At 40.3% G+C, this 22,657-nt stretch overlaps 1 protein-coding gene across 3 annotated transcripts; it reads left to right on the top strand.

Moving 5' to 3' along the window:
• The first annotated feature begins 136 nt into the window (after window positions 1-136).
• On the top strand, window positions 137-21,490 carry zranb1b (zinc finger, RAN-binding domain containing 1b). 3 transcript variants are annotated; one of them, XM_059359030.1, is made up of 10 exons: window positions 137-542; window positions 1,769-2,838; window positions 7,048-7,235; window positions 10,059-10,212; window positions 11,048-11,119; window positions 15,066-15,264; window positions 16,052-16,172; window positions 16,550-16,679; window positions 18,563-18,792; window positions 19,651-21,490. In XM_059359030.1, exons 2-10 carry the CDS (start codon window positions 1,863-1,865, stop codon window positions 19,867-19,869), a joined length of 2,289 nt encoding a protein of 762 aa, XP_059215013.1. In that variant the 5' UTR covers window positions 137-542; window positions 1,769-1,862; the 3' UTR covers window positions 19,870-21,490. The 3 variants fall into 3 exon arrangements, with proteins under 3 accessions (XP_059215013.1, XP_059215014.1, XP_059215016.1); XM_059359031.1 differs by lacking the exon at window positions 137-542 and adding an exon at window positions 937-1,055; XM_059359033.1 differs by lacking the exon at window positions 137-542 and adding an exon at window positions 1,431-1,510.
• The last annotated feature ends 1,167 nt before the right edge of the window (window positions 21,491-22,657 follow it).

Raw genomic sequence — 22,657 nt, 5'->3', positions numbered from 1 at the left:
AAACGGAATTTGTCGATGTTATTACTGTGACATTCGAGCCTGTTTTGCTTCCGCGAAGGCTTTTAACAGTTGGAATGAGCGACGTAGAATGTGATTGGTCGGAGTCAAGGGATACACAAAAACCGACCAATCAGATTGATTCAGGTGGTAAATCCTGATCCAGCCTCTGACTGTAACACGGCCCAGAGCTCTCTGCTCTCCCTCGTAGTGTATTTTTTAGCCCTGCCTCGGTTGCTTCCCTTCCCCTGTGCCGCCATTAAAACCCGTCAGCTTGGTGTTTGGGAAGCGGGGAGAAGGAAAAAAATGATTTGAAGCAACAAAGTGGACGGCCGAGGGGACGGGACTGGGAGGGAGGGTTCTCGCTCCGCGGTATGTATGGACCTTCAGCTGCCCCGAAGAAGTAAATATGCGGCTAGAGTCGGCCAAGTGAGAGGAGCCTGAGTCCGGGTTGGAGTGGGTCCTGGGGAGGGGGGAGCCCGGAGAAGCTCCGTTTGTTTTGGCCGCAGAGGGAGACCGAGGAGTGTAAACACAGCAAAGCAAAGGTAAGGGGTTTCTCGGTGTTCTTGTAGAGTTGATAAGGGCCTCTCTCAAAAGGTTTCAAGACAGACAGGAGCAAAACATAATCCCGTCATGTTAGCGAGCAGCCAGCTAGCTTGGTTGTAATTCCTGGCTGGCAACACGAACCGTTGTAGCCTAGTTAGTTGTCATGTTATATTACAAACAGGCAGCTAGTTAAAACTATAAAGCGTTAGCAAACATAGTAAAGTAATGTTCGCTGCAAATGTGCCCCTGATACTATCGTTAGTCGACTTCAGTTAAGTTAAACTGTTTATTTCAGGAGAGTATGAATTATATACACGAAACGAGTTGATAGTCACGGGTAAACAAGTTCAATACGACCAACCTAGCGCAAATGTTCCTGTGTGGGTATTGTTTATTTTTGGCTTTGCCTTCAAAAGATGCAGCCCTGGAGGAATCGCATCTCTCAAATGTGTTGAATACCTCGCGGCGTGTTGGTAAACTTGGAGGCGTGGTGTAAACACACCAACTCTTCGGTGAGCTGTCCCAGCGAGTTAAAACTTTGTGTTTTGGCCTTTGTCTCGTAAATATGTGGGCACATGTGGTTTGGATCACTCACTTTCATATGCGGGTAATAGGTTTTGGGGCGAATTCAATTTCAGTGCATCAGTAAGTGTCTTAACCAGTCACGCGCCTCCCTGCTGGGTGTCTGGTTTCATGTGTCCTTGTCTCTTGTTACCCAGCTCGGTCGTAGGGCACATTTGGCTGGTGTATATAACTTACTGTATGTGTTTAAAGCCAGTGTCAGGTTTTAATCGAGCCGCGGAGACTCGGTGTTGCACTCCGAGCTTCTTCTTGGCACTTTGCTTTGTGTCCCTAAACACTGATCTCTTTTGATTTTTGCAACAAGTTAGTGTCAGGTCAGGAGCAAACAGCACTGTAGATTTTACAAGTGTTTGACAGTAAATTACCTTTTGGCTGAGTGACACAGGTGATAGTAATAAAGCATGCTTTGTCTAGGTTTTGTGCAATATTGGAGAGATTTACCACTGAAAACCTTGAAGTTGACCACCATGTTATGCAGAAATATTTCTGTTCTTAATCATTTTGCCTTAGAGAAGTGTTTGCCTTTGAGTCGTGAGATATTTTGGTTTGTCTTTTTTATTATTTAGTGTCTTTCAATATGTTTACTCGGCACCACATCAAAGCATTTTTCTAAAATACCCTGTCTTTTTTCTTTGTACCCTAGTGTACTGCTTGCTGTGTGATCTCCTTGAGTGTGGATCTGCCGAGCTGAGAACCCCTCTGAACGGCAGGAAGCCTCCCTCGGCGGCGGCGCGACGATGACCGAGCTGGTTGCCAAGTGGGCCTGTGAATACTGCACATACGAGAACTGGCCGTCAGCCATCAAGTGCACCATGTGCCGCGCTCAGAGGCCCAGCGGGGGTGCCATTATTACTGAGGAGCCCTTCAAGAGCAGTCCTGCACTGGATGCCAGTCTGCACCAGTGGGACCCTGCAGGCCTCAGCAACAGCCCAACTCAGGGGGGCTCCAGCTTACTCATTTGTCCAGATTCCAGTGCCCGACCCCGTGTCCGTATTGCTGATGTACCTGAGACTAGTAGCAAGTGGTCGTGCCAAATGTGCACCTACTTGAACTGGCCTCGGGCCATCCGTTGCACCCAGTGCCTGTGCCAGAGGCAACAGGCTCAACAACAACAACAGCATGGGCAACATGCAACCCATCAAGGACATCATACCCAGCAGCCACGCAGCCCCACAGAATCACCCCAAACCTCAGGCTCTGGATGCCGCCCTATGCCCTCGGCCACCACGACAGACCCCTGTGAGGAATATAATGACCGTAACAGGCTCAACACTCATGCACAGCACTGGACCTGCACTGCCTGCACTTATGAGAACTGGGCCAAGGCCCTCAAGTGTGTGGTGTGCGACCACCCCAGGCCGAATAGCCTGCTAGCTGAACCAATTGAACTGGCATCAGAGCCCGAGAGCCAACAACCTTCCTCAAAACTTAATGAACAGGACAGGGACAACAGGAGGGGGGTTGTTGGGCATGTGGTGGGGCAAGGAGTAGGAAGCGTGGTAGGTGGGATGGGGGGTTGTAGCAGCAGCCAAAGGAGGTCGCCCCCGACCTCGAAACGGGAGTCGGAGGTGAACATGGACTTTCAGAGGATTGAACTGGCATCAGGGGCTGGGATTGGGAGCAAAGAGGAGCTGGAGGTGGATTTCAAAAAACTAAAACAGATAAAGAACAGGATGAGAAGGACTGACTGGCTGTTTCTCAATGCATGTGTTGGTAAGTTTCAAGAATAAATGTTTTTATGTACTGTATTGCATATTCAGCCTTTTCTCCTTGTGAATTGTTATATTATGAGGTGAGAAATGAGTCAACTGAATGATGTAAGGCAGGCCAACAGTGAAACAGGTGACTGTGAAAGGGGATTTCCCTGAATTTGTGTGAATATATGATATGGTTTAACTATCTACAAGTTAATTATTTAAAATTCAGTTTATATATCCAAGTCCAGGTGACTCTGATTTGCATCCTCCTGATGCTGATCTACTGCATGCATAGAAATCCCCTGTATTCGGCTAGTGTAAAACTTTCCAACACAAACAGTGTCCGGCCACCCACACTGTAGACTGGTGACTGCGGAGTGGGAGGGAGGATGAACATTTTACGAACAACTACTATTGCTTTTTTCCCACTCTCGTACCACTATCTCGCTCTTTCTCCTGCCTTCGTCGTGGCTACATAGAGTTTGTTCTTAACACCCACTCAACCTCCAATCCTTTTTCCTTATATGTCTCTTTGACAGACAATTCTTCTGTGTTGCACTGACAGCACACACTTGACAGCCACGCATGTGTTTGATATCCCAGTGAAGTTCTTGCAGTGGTTAATAGTCAAGCGGGATTTCATGCTGCTACATTCCTTAAAGTAACAGGATAATTGGGTGTGAATGTCAGAGAAATATCACTGTGGTTAGTTTGCTCCTGGTCCTACACTGGGTCTCTGACTGCATGTGACAGGGTGAATTCCCTCATGTCTGTGTTGCTTGTCCCCTTGGGACTAAGTCTCGTCTGGTCAGAGTGTCTGATGTGAGTGGGTCTGATTTCTTTTAGCATGTTCAAGTGGTAGCTTTTCTTATGAGATCAGAAATTTCTTCACAGTCGCCTGAAGGAGGTGAAATCCAAGCCATGTCAGAAATCACTCCATATTTGCCAGTGAATTTGTGACATGTCCTTCCAAAAGATTCAGGTCCGCTGCAGACAAGTCTTTTCGATTGCTTATTGTTTCCTCGGTTAGAGGAACAGTTCAACCCAAAATCTAAATATTTTTTCTCTTACTTAAAGTGCTACTTACCAATCTAGATTGTGATGGTGTATGTTGCTGAGTGTCAGAGATATGGGCCATGGAAATGCCTGCCTTCTCTCAAATACAATCAAGCTATATGGCACTTCGCTTGTGGTGCTCAAGGCACCATAAATTACATTTGAAATGAAATTTAAAAAACAGCAATGTCTCTTTCTAGAAATAAATACCCAGTTTCACAAGATTATCCACAAACCTTGGTGTGAGCAGTTTAATGTACAACTCTGAGTCGATCAAAGCTGGGAAGCTGTGTAAAATGTAATTAAAAAGTGCATCATATTTAGAATCCAGAGTGTGTAAAATAGTTTAAAATATATTGCCTTTGGACAGTTTTCACTTGAATATATTTAAAAAACAGATTAGCAAATTATTGCAAGATAAGCAGTGAATATTCACATTTTAGCATCTGGAAGCAGATTTTTTCTGGCATTTGCGCTTGATAAAATTGTTGATTTTATTATTGACTAATCAACTAATCATTTATGCACTAGAAATGTGATATGAGTGACTCAAATCTTCGCCCTGAAATATTACCACAGTGGTAAAAAACTGTTGGCTGTGACACAAGGCGATCATGATGATTAACAAGTATTTGATATCCAAATTTAGTGCCCACAGTAAAGCAAATTACTTACTTTTAAATACCATAGTATAGTGAGTGAGTGAGGTGTGACCCTGCAGTCTCAGAGGCTATTTAAAGGTGGGTGCATACTATGCACTGCATAGTCCAGTTGCGTTGAGGAGATGCAAGTGAGCTTGTCCTCGTTTGCCATGAAGTTTTTGATGTCATTGACATATAGACTTCAGTGTTTGTAAACAGTGCCAGTTCTGATAGATGATAGTTTCGTTCACTCAAAATAGCATGACCCATGCAACAGAAGCAAGAAATAAATAAGTCTTGGGCAACAGCAACGACCTTCGCCCCCATAGTGTGGATAACCTTAGATTAACTCCCTGAACTGGACTGGTGTTGCTAACATCTGTGGTTACACCCATACAAGAAAAGCACAGGTTTAACTAAGGTTTCTTCAGTGAGCCAACACACCCATGTAGACTGTAAAAGTAAGTGCATTCCTAATTGTATCAGTAGCTCATTATTTTGCTCCCTCTCTCGCTCTCTCTCTCTTACACAAACACTATCTCACACTCTCTGTGCACTCTTGGTTGAGTACTGTCCAGAGGCAATATGCAACTATCCAAACTTTTGCAATAAGTGACAGTGATAGTGTAGTTGTTGCAGCTGCACCTGCTAAATCAATCGGCACACTGTTGATACTTCTGAAGGAGTCTTTAAGATCATGATGTTGGGCTCAGTGGCCCCTAAACTATGGTGGACATCCAAAATCTGTCTGCTATATTCAGTTTTTCTTTAACCAACAATACATCTTAATTATAAGACAGAACCTGACATGGTGGTGTATTACTCACTGGAGTGGATGGTTGAGCAGGTAACCCTACCAATCACATATAGACTTCACAGTGCCAATATTTGTCTAATGTGTGTTCATTTTTCTATGACAGAGGTGACTACTGTCCACATTACTGTAAGAAAAGCACACATACTGTGTGGAGGAAAAAAGACCAGCATTACTAAGAATGATTCATTCCTCTTCTCTGTCTTTAAGTGTAAGCCTGCTTGCATATTTGCGCCTTTTGTGTCCTCTAAAAGATCTGTGGGTACAGTACTGACTGCAGGGCTACAGGCACACCCACACTAATGGAGTGTTTTGTGGAAAGTGGTTGTGATCCCTCTCTATCAAACTGCGCTGCTATTGTGTAGTTTCTCTCCTCATCTCTCACAGTGCTAGCCAGCTCCACATGGCACAGTGAGTCCTTCCACCCACTCCATGTCTCTCTCGCTCTCGGTCTCACTCACACACAGATTCTGCAGCTGAGCATTGTGTGTGGTCCTTTGACGCGAGAACAAAAGCTCAACAGTGTTTAATGCTGTCAAATGTACGAGAGAATACTACATGGGCATTTACTGTATATGCTAGAAATGGAAAGAAATTTTTTGTGTAGCTCTATGGCATTGAAATGTATTCACACTTTGAGGTTTAATTTTATTCTGTTCATAATAACACTTGTCCAAATAGTAGAATATTCTGCTTCGACTGCTAATAACTTTGCCTTTATCACACTGTGTGTTGGATGTTTGATCACAGTAATGGAAGCAGGGAAACCTTCTGAACTTTTCTTGTGTTGAGCTGATCATACAGCCACCCACATTTCATTCTTAGTCGACCTTTATCAGTGTGTGTTCTTTTGCTTTGGTTTAGGGGTTGGACTAAAGATATACACATCAGGACAATTCAGTATTGCATACACACTACACTCACATCATTTTTTTTAGTACTTCCCCCATAAAGCACAGGTTAGATTGAAAATGGGCATGGTCTAAGCATCAGGTCTGTATGAGTTCATAGAGAATTTTTTTAAGTTAACAATAGAACATCTGGGTTGTCAGTGTGTGTTTATGACAATGAATACTATAAAGATAAGTTATTTAGCACTTGAGTTTTCGTGCTGAATGGTGACATAAATAGCTTCTGCCACATAGTAATATTTGCTCTTTGTGTGAAAAAAGTAAAGAAAAGCAAACACCTTTGTGTGTCGGATCAAACACATCCTTCAACTCTCACACTAAAATCTAAGCCTGAAGATTAAGAGGGAAAAAATAACTGACAGATTACAATGTGGCCCCCTATTGTCTTTTCCCCTTGACTTCAAAGTCAGTGAATTCTCAGAGCTGTTACAGCTGCCACAGAGATAAAGCACATTCTGATCTCTAATATTTTATACTTTATGGTTGAGCACAGACTGTCCTCTGCACAAGGTCATTCTTAAGATAACTCATTTTTGTATCCGTCCTGTAGAGTCACAGTGTGATTTTAACCACATTAATCAACAACAATGTAAGCTGCATGATGCAAACTAAACTGATAAACTTGACTTTTCAGATCTTTATATCAATCCTTATGCCCTTAATTCTGTGTTTGAAAGTCTCAAAATATTTGTGTTGCAAAATGTTCTTTTGTTTCAAATAAGTTCTATTTAAAAGTTCTATCAAAAAGAAAAAGTTGTACTAAAAGGATTTATTAATGTGATCTTTGTTCTTCCTTTTGAAAGGTGTTGTGGAAGGTGACCTGGCAGCTGTGGAGGCCTACAAGTCATCAGGAGGTGACATCGCGCGACAGCTAACATCAGACGAGGTGCACTTATTAAATCGGCCCTCAGCGTTTGATGACGGCTTCACGCTGGTTCACCTAGCCATCCGTTTCCAGAGGCAGGACATGCTGGCTGTGTTACTCACGGAGGTCAGTAGAGACAGGCAATAGATTGTTGAAGATGTATCTCTGTGAATTCTGTTTACTCGGTGACCAACAACTAGACTCTACCGCTTTAAACGATTACTGTGCAGTTTTGTAGATGAATGTGGATCATTCTGTACCAAAAAAACAAACAAAATTTAAGCCTTTTCTCAGTCATTTGCCATGTTACATCAATCAGTCTGGTCCTCTCAACACACATGTGAATTAAAAATTATATAATGAATAAAATAAGATTAATAAAAGCTAAATGTTTACGAGCTTTAAAGAAATTATGAGACCAGAAAATGGATTATAAAAAATGGAGGGTCTTGGAAATGCCCTTGAATCATGGGTATGGTTGCAGCCGTGCTTGTTTCTGGGTCAGTGATGATGCCGCTTTTTCTTGTGAAGTCTCTTAATCTCAACATCGAATGAGATCAGCCAGGAGGAATCACAAGGGCAAGGGTCTGTAAAGAGGAAAGGGACTGGGATTCAACCACACACTCTTCTCAATATGCATGCAGGAAGTCCTAATGTGACAGTCATTCCTATATTTGTAATGATTTTACCTTGGTCATAAAATTCACATTGAGTATTTTGTTGGGTTCCCTGGTGTGTGTCTGCAACAAGAATGCTCACTGCGTGCGTGTGTGGCGTGCATGCGCTGAGGTTGATTGCAGCTTGCTTGCCGTCAGCACTGTGATCCCAGATTATCTGTATACACACCTTTCCTCCCACACTCACTCACTGTCCCAGTTTCCTTTCCGAGGGGTCAGTGAGTAACCGCTGGCTCATGCCCCGAAAATTCTTCAAAGCCAACATCTGCCTCAACACCACACACAGATACGTTTCTTTTCCTCGTCTTGTCCCAGAGGCAACTTAGATTAGATCAGTGAAAGTAAAATTAGATCCGAAACACTGAGTCAACTGTGCTGGAAAATTTTTTTCACTTGGTGTCAAGTTCTTCTAACTGTATATGTACAAAATTCATATTCAGCAGCCATCACTAGCCTAAGCCAAGAGGCAAATACTGTAATTCAACCAAAATGTGTCCCCCATAAGACATTCATTCTTTATTTAATGGCATCTCTTGAAATATATGGTAATACATCTAAAAAAAATGCAAAAAGTTATCAATTTAAAAATATAAGTAATTATTTAATAAAAGGGAAAAATAAAATAGGAAAGTCAACAAATAGGGGGATAATATGAATGTAAACAAATAAAGCAAATTAAAACAAATATCTGTTTGTCATATTTTATCAATCAATAATGCCTATATTTGTTTTCAATGTCATTTTTTATTGTAAAAGAATATTTATTTATTTATTTATTGACTCATTTATTTATTTAGTTTCAGCTTCCATCCTGCATAAAGAAATTATCTCAACAGAAATGTATTAAACTGCAGTGTCTCCAAGCGTGTCATCCTGTCTTAATTTTACGTCTTTCTCTCCTTATTTCTTCCTGTAGCCTTTCTTATTAATTTCACACCTCTTAGACTTCAGTGTAGCATTTGATACATTTGGTCACGGCATGCAGCTAAACTACCTTGAAAGCTGTTTTTGCATTGGTTAACCCAGCTAATTAGGGCCCGAGCAGGCACTGATCTGCGAGGTCCCTATTGTATTTCGAATGATTATTTATTAATTTTTTTTATTATTCTCGTACCCAAATCATCGCATTTTTCACTTGCTGAACATACCCCAAAACTCATGAAACTTTAAATATAAGTCACACATGGCGAAAATTTTTATAATCTATTGTCATCCTGAATTTCCACCACTAGGTGTCGCTATAATAAAAGTTCGTTTTGGCTCATAACTCCCACATACTTTATCGCACATTCAAAAACCTTATATCCACGCGTTCACTTTGTGAGTTGTGAGTGATATAGGCCACACCATTTTCGCCTAGAGTTTTTTTTTCTGCGTGGTGCGCAGCGCGGGTCGCTGCGTGGTGCGCACGACGCAGCGACCCGCGCATCTTTTTTACTTTTTGACCTGAAAAGTAAAACATAAGAAGTAAAGAAGTAAAAAGGACAGTGGTGGAAGAAGTATTCAGATCCTTTACTTCAGTAAAATACTAATACCACACTGTGAAATGACTGAATGACTGAATTTATAAAAATGGGTAATAATTTTAAATGTATTATGTTTTTCGTTTTCAATCTTGACCTGAAAAGTAATTAAAGCTGTCAGCTAAATATAGAGGAGTAAAAAGTACAATATTTGCCTCAAAATGTAGTGGAGTAGAAGTATAAAGTTACAAAAAATTTACATAAAAGTACCTCAAAATTGTACTTTAAGTCCAGTACTTGAGTAAATGTACATAGTTACTTTCCACCATTGCTACCTGCCTCTTCTAACTTATACATATCAGTTAAGAGTCCTCCTTCAGACACTGTATGAGGATTAAAGGGATAGTTTGTGCATTATTATACAAAACTTGGAACAATTATTGTCAATGCCCTCCTGAGGATAACCCTTTAAGGTTTTATTGATCGGTGGCACTGTGGTGGCAGTCTAATTTCATATTTGGTACTGTGGCCACACTATAACACTTAAGGCAATGAAATTCATAGGGGTGGTATAGACTGGCCCCTGTAACGCACACACCCCGACGGCAGCATGCCCCGACACACGTGTACTGTGAGGGCCCGTTCAGTACTGCTTGCAGTCCTAGTTTTTAAATGTTTTGTGGTTACTTGTGAAATACGATCTTCCGCAATTGTTAGAAATGCTCTTGCTCAATTATCAGTCACTTGTCTCGCATATTCTTTTATATTTATATTATAACTTCCTTCCCTTTATCCTCTTCTCTCTGCAGGTGTCCCAACAGGCAGCCAAGTGCATTCCAGCCATGGTGTGTCCTGAGCTAACGGAGCAGATCCGTCGTGAGGTGGCGGCCTCCCTTCACCAGCGCAAGGGAGACTTCACCTGCTATTTCCTCACTGACTTGGTGACCTTCACTCTGCCTGCAGGTCAGAACCACAAACAAACCTGCAATTGTCTAAAAACAAGGGCATAACATGTCAGAGTGTACTTTCTGTGTTTTCTCTAAGGGCAGCTTAGAACTCTGTCGCTGAAGAAACCCAGTCTAGTCATCCAGTCTGGTTTGCCAAGTGTGTGATAGAATGCTTGTTTTGTTTACTTGTGGCGCATGAAATTGCTTGTTGTTGGGATGCTGAGGGGATATAATGCTACGATTGTCCATTTCCAACTGCAGAAGACGTAGGCTACCTCTGGCTCACTGTTTGAGTATTGTTCTTGCATACTGAGTACACCATCTCGCCAACAACGCATGTCTCTCGTTCATAACAAAGCTATATTTAGTTATATTGCCAATGACTCTCTGTAAAATTGCGTGCATTCAGTGCTATTCCGGTTGAATTTCATTGTGTGGGATAGCTATTATGGTCGAGTCTGTTGCTGGTAGCTAAGCTAAGGATTGTTGTTATGGAGAGTGTTCAGGACAATGCAGACCTTGGCTTGTGGCCACTATAGAAAGCCATTCTGTTCAGTTCCACAAAGTCGCTGCATTCATTTATTTTAGCTGAAGAATAAGCTACTGTGTTGACAAGAGCTCTGAGCATGCATTGAAAGCCAGTGGTCATTGTGAAAAGAACAAAACATGGTGGCTTGAGTTGAAATGAGGCAGAAAAAAAAATCTTAGTCGGCCTTTTTTTTTATTTCTATTTTTTTTTTTTTTTTTTTTACAAATTTCAGTTAAGTGTTGTAGTTAGTTTAAGAAGAGATTAAGCATTGATCAACTAAAATATGAAATAAAATATGAACTTCTTCCTTTTTTTGTTACAGACATTGAGGACTTGCCCCCAGCAGTTCAGGAGAAACTGTTTGATGAGGTGCTGGATCGAGACGTACAAAAAGGTGAAATATATATTCTATCAACTTTATGACAGTGTTGTTGCAGTAACTCCTCCGGTGTGCTTACATGTGGATGCAATTTCTTTGAGAGCAACCAGATCCGGGATGACAACGATGGTCTGGCTTGGCATTCAGAGGGAGCCCCTCACTAACTGTGTACTATAATGGGAAGGCTGCCCAATACTGGCAGTGTTTTATTACTTGTATTTCCCCTCTTGCCAACACAGCATTTTGCCCGTCTGCTTGTCACTCTGCCAGGCGGTCTGTCTTTATCGTGCGTACCAGTTGCGTCTGCCCTAATCAGCCTAATTGAGTTTTAGGGATTTCTCTGATCCTCATTGAATGATTGTACTTCCTCTCAGCCCACACACACATAAATATAAACATTCATTTAAAAGGCATTGCTTTTGCTTTCTTTGCAACACTTTCTTTCTTCAGTTTCCTGATTATTTGTGCTACCAGTTTAATTAGTTCCATGTGTCTAATGCTGGGCACTGAAGTGTAGGTACAAAGGGAGACAGAAACTCTTATTTCTGGGTGCATTTGCTTGCACTTAAATAACTAGTTTTTCCCAAAATATAATACTTCCAAGTGAACAGAAAACCTTGACTCCTTTTTCAGGTTAAGGGATTAAGACGAGACCAATTAACACTGCGTAAAACCTGATTATCGGGGCATGTAAACCCTTGTGTGTGTGCGTCTGTGTGTGTCTGTGTGCAAATCCACAACAGGGAAAGTTGTGGTAACAGTGTAGCGTAATTCAAGACAATAATTCCTAGAACAAAAGCTGTGTCGAGAATAATTCAATACTTATTCCTATTCAAATTGAACAAAACCATATTGATCTTATTATGTTGTTGTTTTCATAAATGTAAAAGCTCAATTACAAAATAATGCAGTTAATCAAGTTAATTTGTAAATTTCAACCACATGGTCACAGTAAGAAAAGACTGTGACAACCCATTTTTCTCACTGCACTGCCAGTCCAAATGCTACAAAAACACTCTCCCAACAATCTGTTGAAATGATCAACACTTTAATATATACATTACATAATACCACCACTGGCACAGTATGTGCTATAGTATAAGAGTATAAGGTAGAAATCTGATTACACACATTAATTTCCAAAACCACATGCTGTTTTGTGCCATGTTGGACTGTGATTGGCTGATAAAGCCATCATAATGTTGTACAAAAACAACAGACGATGTTTTGTCTGTTCACTGAAAGACATTGAGCTTCACAAAACAACGCAGCTCATTAAGTTTTCCTTTTTATAATTAAAAAACAAACAAGCATTGATTAGAAAATTTAACAACTTAACAACAGAAATTAAATTGCCATTATTTTTATTAAAGGTTGAGGCCACCATGCCAAACAATGACTACTGTTCTGTCCTTTATTATTTAAGTAATAAGTAATTCTTTTACAAAGAAAATTGTTGTTCCAAACTTTTTGTTCAGTGTTTTTCTCAAATTGTCAAACTATTACTTGTAGTAGAAGAGTTTTGTCTTCTACTTTTTACCCCAGTGCCATGGTTTGAGCATATAAGCAACTTTCTTCCACCCTTCACGCTTCTTGGGCTTTTCCTCCTTCTCAGAAGCTTCCTCTTCAATGATGTCCTCAACCTCTAAGGTCTCTGGTTGAGCCCCTTCTTCACAGTGCGAGACCTTTTCTTCCAGCTCTTTCAGCTTCAGGGAAAGCATCTTCTCCTGCTCAGAGGCCCTCAGCTTCTGCTGGGTGCAGAAATCCTGCAGCTGTCGAACTTTAAAGTGCAGCGCCTGAATCTTTTTGAACTGCTCTTCCTTAATGGCCTCTTTATGTACTTTTTCTGCCTTTAATTTTGCCAACATATCTTGGAATCTTAGGGTTTTTCCTTCGTAGCACAGTTTCACATGTTCTAGCTCTTGAAGGGAGGCCTTCTTCTCTATCTCCCAAGATTGCAGCTTATTGTCTTCATAATGCCCTTTTGGGAGGGTCTCTTGAAGGTCATCTGTGTCTCGGCTCAGGATTTTCTTCCTCTCTGAGGCCTTTAGCTGCTGCTGCGGACACAAATCCTTGATGTTGAGCTCTTGAAATAGATTTTGCAGGGCCTCTTTTTCTCTCCTCTCTGCCATGTGCTTTGCAGCCATATGCTCATAACGCATTTTAAGCTGCTTCACCTCATTGCTCAAAACCTTGTTATGACTCTCCAAGGCTTCAAATGAAGGTTCAAGACATGCTGCACCCTCTGTTGGAAGCTCCTTTACCAAGTCATGTGTGTCCTGTTGGAGGACGTTGTGCCCCTCAGAGATCTTGAGCTCCTCCTGGGCACAGACATCAATTTCTTTTTGCACCAGTGAATCGAGCTCCTGGATTTTATGTTCTTTCTGTATCACAGGGACTTTCCCTGAGGTCTCAGCCTTGTCCTTTTCTGACACATCTCTGGACGTCAGGTTATCCTCTTTGCAGCTTGTTGGAAGCTGTTCTGTCTGACTGATCAATGCCCTGTTCGGCCTTTCCAAAGCTTTGTGTTCAGGTCCAAGTATATGCGGATACTCTGACCCCTCTGTTTGGAGCATGTCTTCCAAACCACCTGTTTGTTGTTGGAGGATCTTTGGCTCCTCCTGAGCACAGACATTATTTTCTTGTTGTACCAATGAATGGCTCTCCTGCATCTTATCCTCTTGCTGCATCTCAGTGAATTTTTTTTTTTACAGACTCATCTTCAAATGTAATCCTAATCTCTTTGCAGCTCATTTTAAATTGGTCTGTATCACTCCACACATGCACTTGTTTTTCAGAACTTTAATTAGCTGTCGTATTTCTGTTACAAGTCACTCAGTATGATGCCTTTTGCTTGTCGGACATGTGTGTCTACTAAACAAATGTGATTCTTGAGAATGTTCCAGCAGTTAGTGTGATGTAATTTCCTCAGAATGCCTTACTGTTCCATGGATTCATCATCAATAGAACATATAGAATATTTTTTTTACTTTAAAATACAAAACAAAACTTCCTTATACACACAGAACATATTTACAGGAAGCCAGGTGTGCATGAACTTCACCGTTTTTACATTTTTATCTCATTGACATTGAAGTGTTCCTGTGTTGTGATCCCTCTCCTTTAGTTGGAGCAAAGTACATACACTACTTACATTACTGATTATACAATGTGGTTTCTTGTTTTAAACCTTTTAATGTGATTTGTTAATATATACATTTATTTTTTTAAATCCCAGATTATCATGTTTCTATCATACATATTATCACATACAGTAAGAGGTATCTGTTCACTGTAAATCAGATCTGTTTCCCAGCCATGACTTGACTTCTTACAGTCATTTATGGTATACATGCAGACCTATGTAAACCTCTTTAAGGCAAATCTATTTTGACAGGTGTGAGTAGTCATTAACACTCTCTCAAACAGTCCTTTCAAATGCAGTCACTGACTTTGAACTTGATTTAAACACTTATGATCCCTATAAATCGTTGCACATTTAATTTGGTACAATGTGTTCTCTTTAAGGTAAAATAGTTAAACTATGTCATTTTCAGTCGCTAGGGGTCTCTCAATCAAATCAATAGCAAAATATGGATTTTGGTGACACAAGTGGCATGGGACCATGGGAGTTGTTGTCTTCACCACGATTGCCTTCAGTACAGTCAGCTCCTCCTTGGTATGATTTCTTCAGTGTTACAATCCAGGCGTCAGATGATTAAAATACGATGCCTGGTTGACTGGCGACTTACTAAAACTGACTGTTGCCTTGACTAAAAATACACATTTCTCTGGGTTTGAAAACTGTGAGATAATGTGGCTACACAACTCAACAAAATAGTATAGGTCTAGTAGTTTTGTAGACATTTTAATGTTGGGTTACATATTATATCTGATGGTAATACTGCTGATGTTTTGCAAAGAGATACAGCACTAAACTTCTCCTTTCCTCTTTTTTCAGAACTCGAGGAGGAGTCTCCCATCATCAACTGGTCCCTTGAGCTTGGCACCAGGTTGGACAGTCGATTATACGCCCTGTGGAACCGCACGGCCGGGGACTGTCTCCTCGACTCGGTGCTGCAGGCTACATGGGGCATCTATGACAAAGACTCGGTGCTGCGCAAGACCCTCCATGACAGCCTACACGACTGTTCTCACTGGTGAGCCTTGCAGACCAGAGACTGGAAGTACAGATTAGTGTGTTATAATCCTTAAAAACACAACATATGAAGAGTATTTTTTTTGTGATTGACTGTCACTTAGGCATACTGTGTTTAACAGACTGAATGACATAATGCACCACACAAATCGATAAGTACTGGCTGTGCTGCTCACATGCTGCTTTTCAGGAGAATGCTTTTAATAAGTGGAAACCTTAATTTGGGGGAAAAAAGGGAATATTGTGCCAGAGATTGCATAAAAATTAGAACAACATACATATAGACATTGTCTTGCCCAAGGACACAGAAACAGCTGAAACCTGACATTCAACAATCTCAAGTTAAGTTTTGTTTTCCTTAAGCATTGCATGACTATGTTGGAAATTGGGACATGCGGTTTAGAGGTTGGGATATACACCAAGAATCCAAAGTCTGGATTTTCGGCTCATGCTGAGATCTAAGACTCTGATCTAGAAATGAAAGGCTTTGACCCGGGATTTGGAACAGTCATACACATTTTAGAGGAGATTAATGAACTTTTACTCGAGTGAAATGTTGAGAGCACTGGAACAATTGAAGGCCTGAGACTGATTCTATATGAGCACAACATCCCAGTGTGACTCATGTCTATTTCTATCAAACTGTGGGTTTTGCAGTGAGAAAATTACTATTTAGATGAGTAACCTAACCTAAACCACATCAGAGATGAATAGGAGTCACACGCCTTTCTGCACAGAAAGGTCAATTAATGTCAACAAACAAAAACGATATTTGTGTGTGTCTGCAGGTTTTACACACGCTGGAAGGAGTGGGAGTCATGGTATTCCCAGAGCTTCGGTCTGCACTTTTCCCTCCGGGAGGAACAGTGGCAGGAAGACTGGGCTTTCATCCTTTCCCTGGCTAGTCAGGTACATGCACATGAAAGCGAACACACGCATTAATATGGAGGACAGGAGCTTGATGTGCTTAAAATGTGACACACTAATGATGTATGAATTATGCAAGAAGCTTTACTGCTCTTACTGCAGTATACTTAATCTGTAATGCCCTCTGAAAGTGCATCCTGTCTGTCATCAGCACTTCTCTGCCTCTCACTGCTTCATGTGACCTCATAGACTAAGCATTTTGGGCGGGTTGTTATTATATCTGGGTGTGAAAGCACAGTAATTGTGCAAGTTTTTTTCAGGGTTTAACACTTGCTGGAGTAGCTTGACAGAGGTAGTGTACAGTACTCGAGAACCCTTCCCTTTCTGCCCATAATTTCCCTTTGCATTTTCTTTTACAGCCAGGATCCAGCTTGGAGCAGACCCACATTTTCGTTCTTGCACACATACTTCGTAGGCCCATTATCGTCTATGGAGTGAAGTATTACAAAAGTTTCCGTGGAGAAACGCTCGGGTACACCCGTTTTCAAGGTGAGGAGTGAGTCGACTGTTTGAAAGATTGTTTCGGTTAAATACCATTAAAAGTTGAGTACAGCTCCATTTCAGTGGCCGTAGAAGGACTAGACTTCCTTTGTGAAATAGCTCCAGCCTACATGTGTCTGCATAGCTTACATAGCTGACATAACTGCCCCTCTGAACTGTCGGTAATTGCTATTTACAATATGTTTCAGGCTAGTGTCTCTTATTTAACAGGGTATTTTAGTACTATGTGACTCAGAATAACATAAACAACTTAGCAAAACACACTGGCCTGTCACAGGAGCAGCAGTGGGAGGAGGTATTAATACCACACTGTGAAAGTACTCCACCTCAAGTAAAAATCATGCGTACAAAAACTGTAGAACTTAAGTATGGATCATCTGCAAAAGTTACAGTATAAAAAAGTTAAAGTAAAGATAGCCATTATGCAGTAAAATTTCCCCCCACATGTGAGGTTTTGAATTAGTATTACTACAGTTAATATCAATGTGTTTGCTGTATTTTACAGCTGTGATGTACAGTTATATACTTCCCAATAGTTTATTCTACAGCAATGCATCATCATGATCTATAATCTAATCTTTTCATGTGCTCAATCAAAAAATCAGCACTGTTTTTCAGCTTTGTGATGATGCATTTTCCAGCTGATCCCAGAGGGTTTTAAAATTAAGCTTAAGACGTAGGAGCATTTTCCCAACAGATAAATGAACACTTCAAACTTGAATTTATCACAAACGGTAAAATTTTAAATAACTGAATTTAGAGAAGCATTGGTTTCACTGGACAGGAGAGGAGCTGTCAAACAAATGTATAGGAGTAGAAATATAAAGTAGCTTAAAATACAGGTACCTCCAATTTGTACAGTAAATGTACTGAGTTACATTCCACCACTGCATGGGAGCACACATCCAGATATACGTGAACATGTGTAAACCATCAGAAACAATCCTGAGGAGAGTGGGCTCTGCGTTTATGGCTGGCAGTAAAAATGGCCTGGTTTCAGTTTGTCTGCTGAGTGATGCTGCACAGGGGATGATGAAAGTGCTCTGTAATGGCCAACTGCCTGACTGATGGATCCGTGATTTACTGTTGCCAGGAGCTGATGTAAAACACACAGAGGGAGGCGTGCATATGGGCGCCTATAGAGAGTGGAGGGGAGCTCAGATAAAGTGGTGACCAAGTGAACCCAGTAAAAACACAGTGGTTAGTGGAAGAGGAGAGTAGCTGAACAGAGGCTTTTCTACTGTGGTGTCAGTTTCAGAAGTATTCATGAGGTGTGAGAGCTGCTTTGTGTTTTTATGGAACTGAAGAAATATGAGAAAAATGAAATATGAGCAGATGTTTTGTGCACGTTTGTTGTGACGACAATTCGAGTGGGGGAATTTAACAAAATGCATTCACTGTACTTCAATAGGAAAATTGTACTTTACCTACTTACATTACATACCTACATTTCCTGAAATTTTATACCTGTACTACATTATATTTAAGAGAAAAATAAATATTTGTACTTAACTTATTTTACAGCAGTAGTTACTAATCAGTTTTCAGATTTTAAATGCAAGACATTTAACACAGTTATTAAATACAATGTATTAATACTGATTAAACTGTAAAATTGTTAAAATCATATTGGCCTTGAGCAGCTATAACATGAAAATGTTTCAATGCATCAGTGAAAATAATAAGGACAAGTACTTCTACATTAAATACTATAAACACTTTGCGGATAATACTTGATAATGATTTTATTCTGAATGCAGGCTTGTAATGTAGTTGTACCTTGTAGTATTTTAACACCATGTTATTGCTATTTTTACTAATGTAAAGTATAAAGTCAAATAATTTAAAAGAACTCCTCCTCCTCCCTGCAGGTGTGTACTTGCCCCTTTTGTGGGAGCAGAGTTTCTGCTGGAAGAGCCCCATCGCTCTGGGCTACACGCGGGGACACTTCTCAGCACTGGTGGCTATGGAGAATGACGGCTTCGACAATCGTGGCGCGGGCGCCAACCTCAACACAGATGATGACGTGACCGTCACGTTCCTGCCATTGGTGGACAGCGAGAGGAAGCTGCTTCACATTCACTTCCTCTCAGCGCAAGAAGTAAGCACCTCCACACTGTCTCATTTGTTGTTTGTCCATATGAGTCTTTTTTTTTTATGATCATGAAATCTGCAAGCTTTCTGCAAGAGGTTTTTGTCCTCTGTGCTTTTTTAAAGGGATAGTTTGCATTGTATAAGGTACTCATCCTATACATAGTCAGGATATTACCTACGAAAAATGTCAGTCGGTATGCCTGCAGTCAGAGAAGCAGGCAGGTACTGAAGCCGTTATATCCATTTTTATATCCACCAGACTTTTTACCAAAAGCAGTCCGTTTACCTCCTAGAAAACACAAGTTGCTGGTCTACCACTGCTTCGATCTGTTAGTTTGTCTTATTATGTGACTTTGATGTTTTAAGGGGTTAGTTTGGATTCTCCAATGTCACACAATTGTAGAAAAAATAACTATGAGTGTGCTTTTGCAAGCAAGCACACAAAACTAAACAATCTAGGCAGTGGTAGACTAGCAGCTCCCATGTTTTGTGAGGTGAAATTTACTGTTTTGTCAAAGGAGTTTGGTGGGTTTGAAGAGAGCTTAGAAAACAGCTTTAGCTTCCCGACGGAAAGACTTGTCTGGCGATATAGTGAAGCAGTGAAAATATTCTAAATACTGCACATACTTACACTGATATAAATTACTTCGGTAGCTTAAATACATTTTGCTGCTGCCCACGTCCACAGCAGTATATAGTATCTACTGTAGGTAATTCACTGAAAATGGACAAGTTATGCAACCACGCTTCAAAAAATCCTTATTATCCCTTAAGAGACACAGTGCTTCAGTAGGAAAACTTAACATTCTTAATCTTAGTGAAATGGCTCCCTCTGATGGCCATATTTGTTTCCCCTCGTCTTCAGATGGGTAATGAAGAGCAACAGGAGAAACTGCTGCGGGAGTGGTTGGACTGCTGTGTCACAGAGGGCGGGATTCTGGTTGCGCTTCAGAAAAGCTCCCGCCGCCGCAACCACCCACTCGTCACCCAGATGGTGGAGAAGTGGCTGGACGGCTACCGGCAGATCCGCCCCTGTGCCTCTTTGTCTGACGGCGAAGAGGAGGAAGACGATGATGACGAGTGACAAAACTGAAGTGGGGTGAGGGAGGTGGTCCGCTGGGGGCAGGACCCCTCCCTCTCCTCTCTCTTACACTTTTTCTTTATTTTTGTTTTCCTTTCCTGACACGGACAAACTGTGAAAGCCTTCAGGAGAGGACAGGGAACCACGAGCCCCCACCCACCCATCACCTCTGACAGAAGATACTGCTACTCTTCTAGCACAGGCACTCACTTAAAACTCATTCAACACTTCAAGACTGACAACTGCTGCGAAAAACAGATTTGGGGATAGAATAAAGGTTTATGAATGCAAATGACCTTTTAATTTGTTTTGATTTTCAAATGTAAAGGAAAAAAGGAATATTTAATACATAGATGTAAATGCATGTGGTTGTTTAAAAAGATAAAAAGAGTATAAGGAAATATACCAGCATTGACTCAAATCAACACTTTCTATCCGTTCAGTGTGGGCACTGACTAAAGCACACTTCCAAATTGATCTTTTTGATGTTTTCCAGTTTAAGAGTTGGCTTGTTTAGCATTTTGTTTTTGAATGGGCAGGGACAAAGCCAATAAATACCATTATCTTTAGAAAACCAGAGATTGTGTAATAATAAATGACTTTAATCCTTATTACTAAGCACTGCACATTTATTAAAACATTTCTATATAAATACAGTATCGTTGCTTGAATTAAGGTCATATATGAAGCTCTTGAAAAGGGAGGTTTTCCCTTTACAAGTCAAATCTACACTCATTGAGTTTTAGCACACAAACATTCATGTTGGATCTTTTGGTTTACCTTTTTTCAGACTGATTGAACTGAGAAGTTGTGTGTGTGTATGTGTGCGTGCGTGCGTGTGCGTTTTTTTCTTCTCTGAACTTACTCTACATATTTATTGTTTGGAAACTTATATGAGCTAATAAGAGCTTTCTGTATATTTTTTCTCCTTTTTGTGGTTTTTGTTAATTATTCTCTCAATCTTGATGAAGACACGTTGCACAGAAACACTGTTGCTGTGAGGAAAGAACCAATCATGACCATCAGTGAAAAGTTTACTTGCGTTGTTGCGTGCGATTTAGTACCTCAACTGGATGCCTAAAATCTGGTGCTTTTGTTTTTTTTGGGCAGGCGAGTGTGAGATACATTACATGTCTACATAAACCCGAGTCACACTTGTCTCATCCTTGTCTCCTCTTTGTCCCTTTTTTCCTTATAGCATTTGTTGTCATGGTCACCCTCGGTACACGTCCATTCCCCTCCTCTGTAACGCCTGTTTGTTGTCATTATGTGAACCCATCTTTAAGTTTTTGATTAAGGTCGTTGTGAGACTGCAACATATTAAACCAAAGCTGACAGAGAAAAAAAAAGAAAAAAAACTCAAGTTGTTGTTACTTTTTTTGCTGTGAATGTTTTGCATTTTGTTTTTCTTGCCATTGCGTACTGTAACCTCTTTCGTGTTTCATTCAAGTCATACACGTTTTGAGCATCACCTGTATGTTGCTTTGTATTTATGCAATAGTTGCAGTTGTGACTATGATGGTTTGTGGATTTAGGCCTGACTTCACTATACAGAGTGTAACGCAATGAACAGGCAAAATAAGGAAAAAAAATAAAGGAAAACCTTTTTGAATGTCCAACTAAACTGTTTCCTGTGTCAGTGAATGTTGTGATTTACTGATAAACTTTTACCACAACCTATCATCATCATCAAGACACTGCAGTTGTATCTTTAAACATGGATTTAACAGTGAGTTGATTATTCATGAAGATTTTTAATAGTTTAAAAGTCAGTTTTTTTAACTTTGTTTTTAACTTTACACATGTATCTAGATTTCAAGCACCCTCTAGTGGTTTTAAAAATTATAAAAAGCATTTTTTATTGTAAATAAAGTGGGAAAGTTTCAGGATAAATATAAGGTAAAATCTTTTAAATAAACCTTAATTCCTGGCTTTCCATTGGCTTGCTTGTGTTATTGTCACCAACTTTTAGTTTTCTGAAATCTTCTCTTATTTAAATATGACAATAGGTAGTATCTTGTTAAATGTGTGCATTGTAATTTACATCCATTTCCAGAGTCATTGTCATAGTGGAGCATGTTATCAAAATTTAACAAACAAAAAAAGTCATTATGGTATGTCTTCTAAATTTCATTAAAAAATGCATAGTATAGTATGTCATCCAAATGTCACAAAAAAATCATAATGTATGTTTTAATTTAATTTAATAATTTAATTTAAAGAAGTCATAGTATCGTATGTCATTCAAATTTTATGAAAAAAGTCACATTATGGTATGTTGCAAATTTGGTATGTTGCAAATTTAATTAAAAAGTACATGTGTGTCGGGGCAAAGTTAAAATTTTACTTTAAGTCCAGTACTTGAGTAAATGTACAGGTACATCTTCTAACTTATACATTTCAGTTAAGAGTCCTCCTTCAGAAACTGTATGAGGATTAAAGGGATAGTTTGTGCATTATTATACAAAACTTGGTACAATTATTGTCAATGCCCTCCTGAGGATAGCCCTTTAAGGTTTTATTGATCGGCCCCTAGGTGGCACTGTGGTGGCAGTCTAATTTCATATTTGGTACCGTGGCCACACTATAACACTTAAGGCAATGAAATTCATAGGGGTGGTATAGACTGGCCCCTGTAACGCACACACCCCGACGGCAACCTCTCATTGAAAAATACAAACTCAGTCAACCAAATAGTAAAGTGGTCTAGCAGACTGATTGGTGAGCCACAGCTCAACGTGGAGACCTTGTACACAAAACAATTACAGTGCATTACTGGTTCAGTTTTAAA

This window comes from Centropristis striata, chromosome 20, assembly GCF_030273125.1.
Source record: "Centropristis striata isolate RG_2023a ecotype Rhode Island chromosome 20, C.striata_1.0, whole genome shotgun sequence".
NCBI classification, from domain to species: Eukaryota; Metazoa; Chordata; class Actinopteri; order Perciformes; family Serranidae; genus Centropristis; species Centropristis striata.
The sequence above is the reverse complement of the archived record's forward strand: the minus strand, read 5'-3'. Positions and strand labels throughout refer to the sequence as shown.